The following is a 1,483-nucleotide window of genomic DNA, read 5'->3' as shown; positions in this document are numbered from 1 at the left end:
GGTTGGGTCTCCTCGGGTTAGGTTTCCCAGTTGTGGCTTCTACGTGAGAGAGTAGGGCCTGTTTGAAGGCTAGGCATGGGGCAGGCAGCGGGAACAGAGGAACCCGAAAGGAGGAACAGATCTGAAAGAAACCAAGGAGGTGGAGTTCACAAAACTTGGTCCCAACCGGATGAGGAGGTAAGGGCAAGGAGAAGGCAATCATGCAGTCTGAGGCACAGGATGACGCCGACACCACACGCCAAGGGAAAGAAAGGGAGGCAGAGTGAGGGGAGACTGAACGGGGTGAGGTGGGGGGTGGGGAGCTCCAAACGGAGCTGCCAGGAAGCAGCTGGAGACGTGAGTGAGAAGTTCTGGGGATGGGGATGCAGGCTGTGGGTTTGTGTGGGAGAGTCCTCATCAGAAAGACAAAAACTGGAGCTCAGGAGGACAAGTTCCTCCCCGGGGAGGGCACAATGCAGTAACTTTCCACCTTGGATGGACATCCCAGTCCCTCTGGAAGCGTCTATAAATTTCCAGGATGGAAACCTGGGCTTCCCTGTGCCCCTACTCCTATCACAAAGAGATTCTGACTTCAGCAAGATCGGGTGAGGCCCTAACTGTAATTCTGAGTTACAGTTACAAGAGAAGAACTCTGAGTTACAGTTACAAGAGAAGAAACCCAGCTCAGACTGGCTTGAGCTAAAATGACTCTTGTAATTGAAAAGTGCAGGCATGGATGAGCTTCAGGCATAGTTTGATCCAAGAGTTTAAATAATGTCCTCGGGACCCAGTCTCTGGCTTGCCTCCTTTGTTGGCCTCATTCTCAGGCAGGATCTTCAAGAACACTGGCAAGATGCCCCCAGCAACAGTCGATGTTCTTTTGAAAAGCCCTTCAGAAAGAAATAGCTTTCCTTTCTCAATCATTCCGGCCCGATTTACATGAGCCAGAATGGGCCACACACCTATCTCCGGCCAGAGGAGATGGAGCTGCTAATTAGCTTACATTAGTTATATTAGTTTGCATACCCTAGAGCCAGGTATGGGATCGACCCCATCAGAGCCATATGGAATGAGAGCAGGAGAGTCTCTCAAAGGAAACTGGGTTATAGTTATGATGAGAAAGGGGAACAGGTTCAAGGCAGAGAAAATGACAGGTGTCCATGCTCCTGTGGCCTCCACAGGTGATTCTGACATGTAGCCAGGTTAAGAGCTATGGGTAGAACAGCCAAGCAGAGACTCTGTGACAGAGTCCTGAGAAGATGTGACCACCATTTTGACATGAGGAGAGAAAGAGGAATCTTCAGAGAAGACTGAAAATCAAGCCAAAGAGAAAGAAGTAGACCAGGCAGTGGGGTCTCAGGAGCCAAGTTGGTGAGGGTTTTGGGAAGAAAGAGGTCGACCCTGTCAAAGCCACAGTGAGATGCAGAGAAGTGGGGTTCACTTCATAAAACTGGGATTGGAGTGATTGGCAGGATATTAAGGTGCAGAGAACGGGAGAGTGAAA

At 50.1% G+C, this 1,483-nt stretch overlaps 1 protein-coding gene across 1 annotated transcript in view; it reads left to right on the top strand.

Moving 5' to 3' along the window:
* Window positions 1-474: 474 nt before the first annotated feature.
* The window catches only part of COL13A1 (collagen type XIII alpha 1 chain), a 182,371-nt gene continuing 181,362 nt past the window's right edge, over window positions 475-1,483 (top strand). The window contains exon 1 of the mRNA XM_015592180.1: window positions 475-584. Coding sequence (XP_015447666.1) covers window positions 475-584 — 110 coding nt within the window. The remainder of the gene's footprint in view (window positions 585-1,483) is intronic.

Source organism: Pteropus alecto, unplaced genomic scaffold, assembly GCF_000325575.1.
Source record: "Pteropus alecto unplaced genomic scaffold, ASM32557v1 scaffold155, whole genome shotgun sequence".
NCBI classification, from domain to species: Eukaryota; Metazoa; Chordata; class Mammalia; order Chiroptera; family Pteropodidae; genus Pteropus; species Pteropus alecto.
This window is presented reverse-complemented; position numbering and strand designations above follow the sequence as displayed.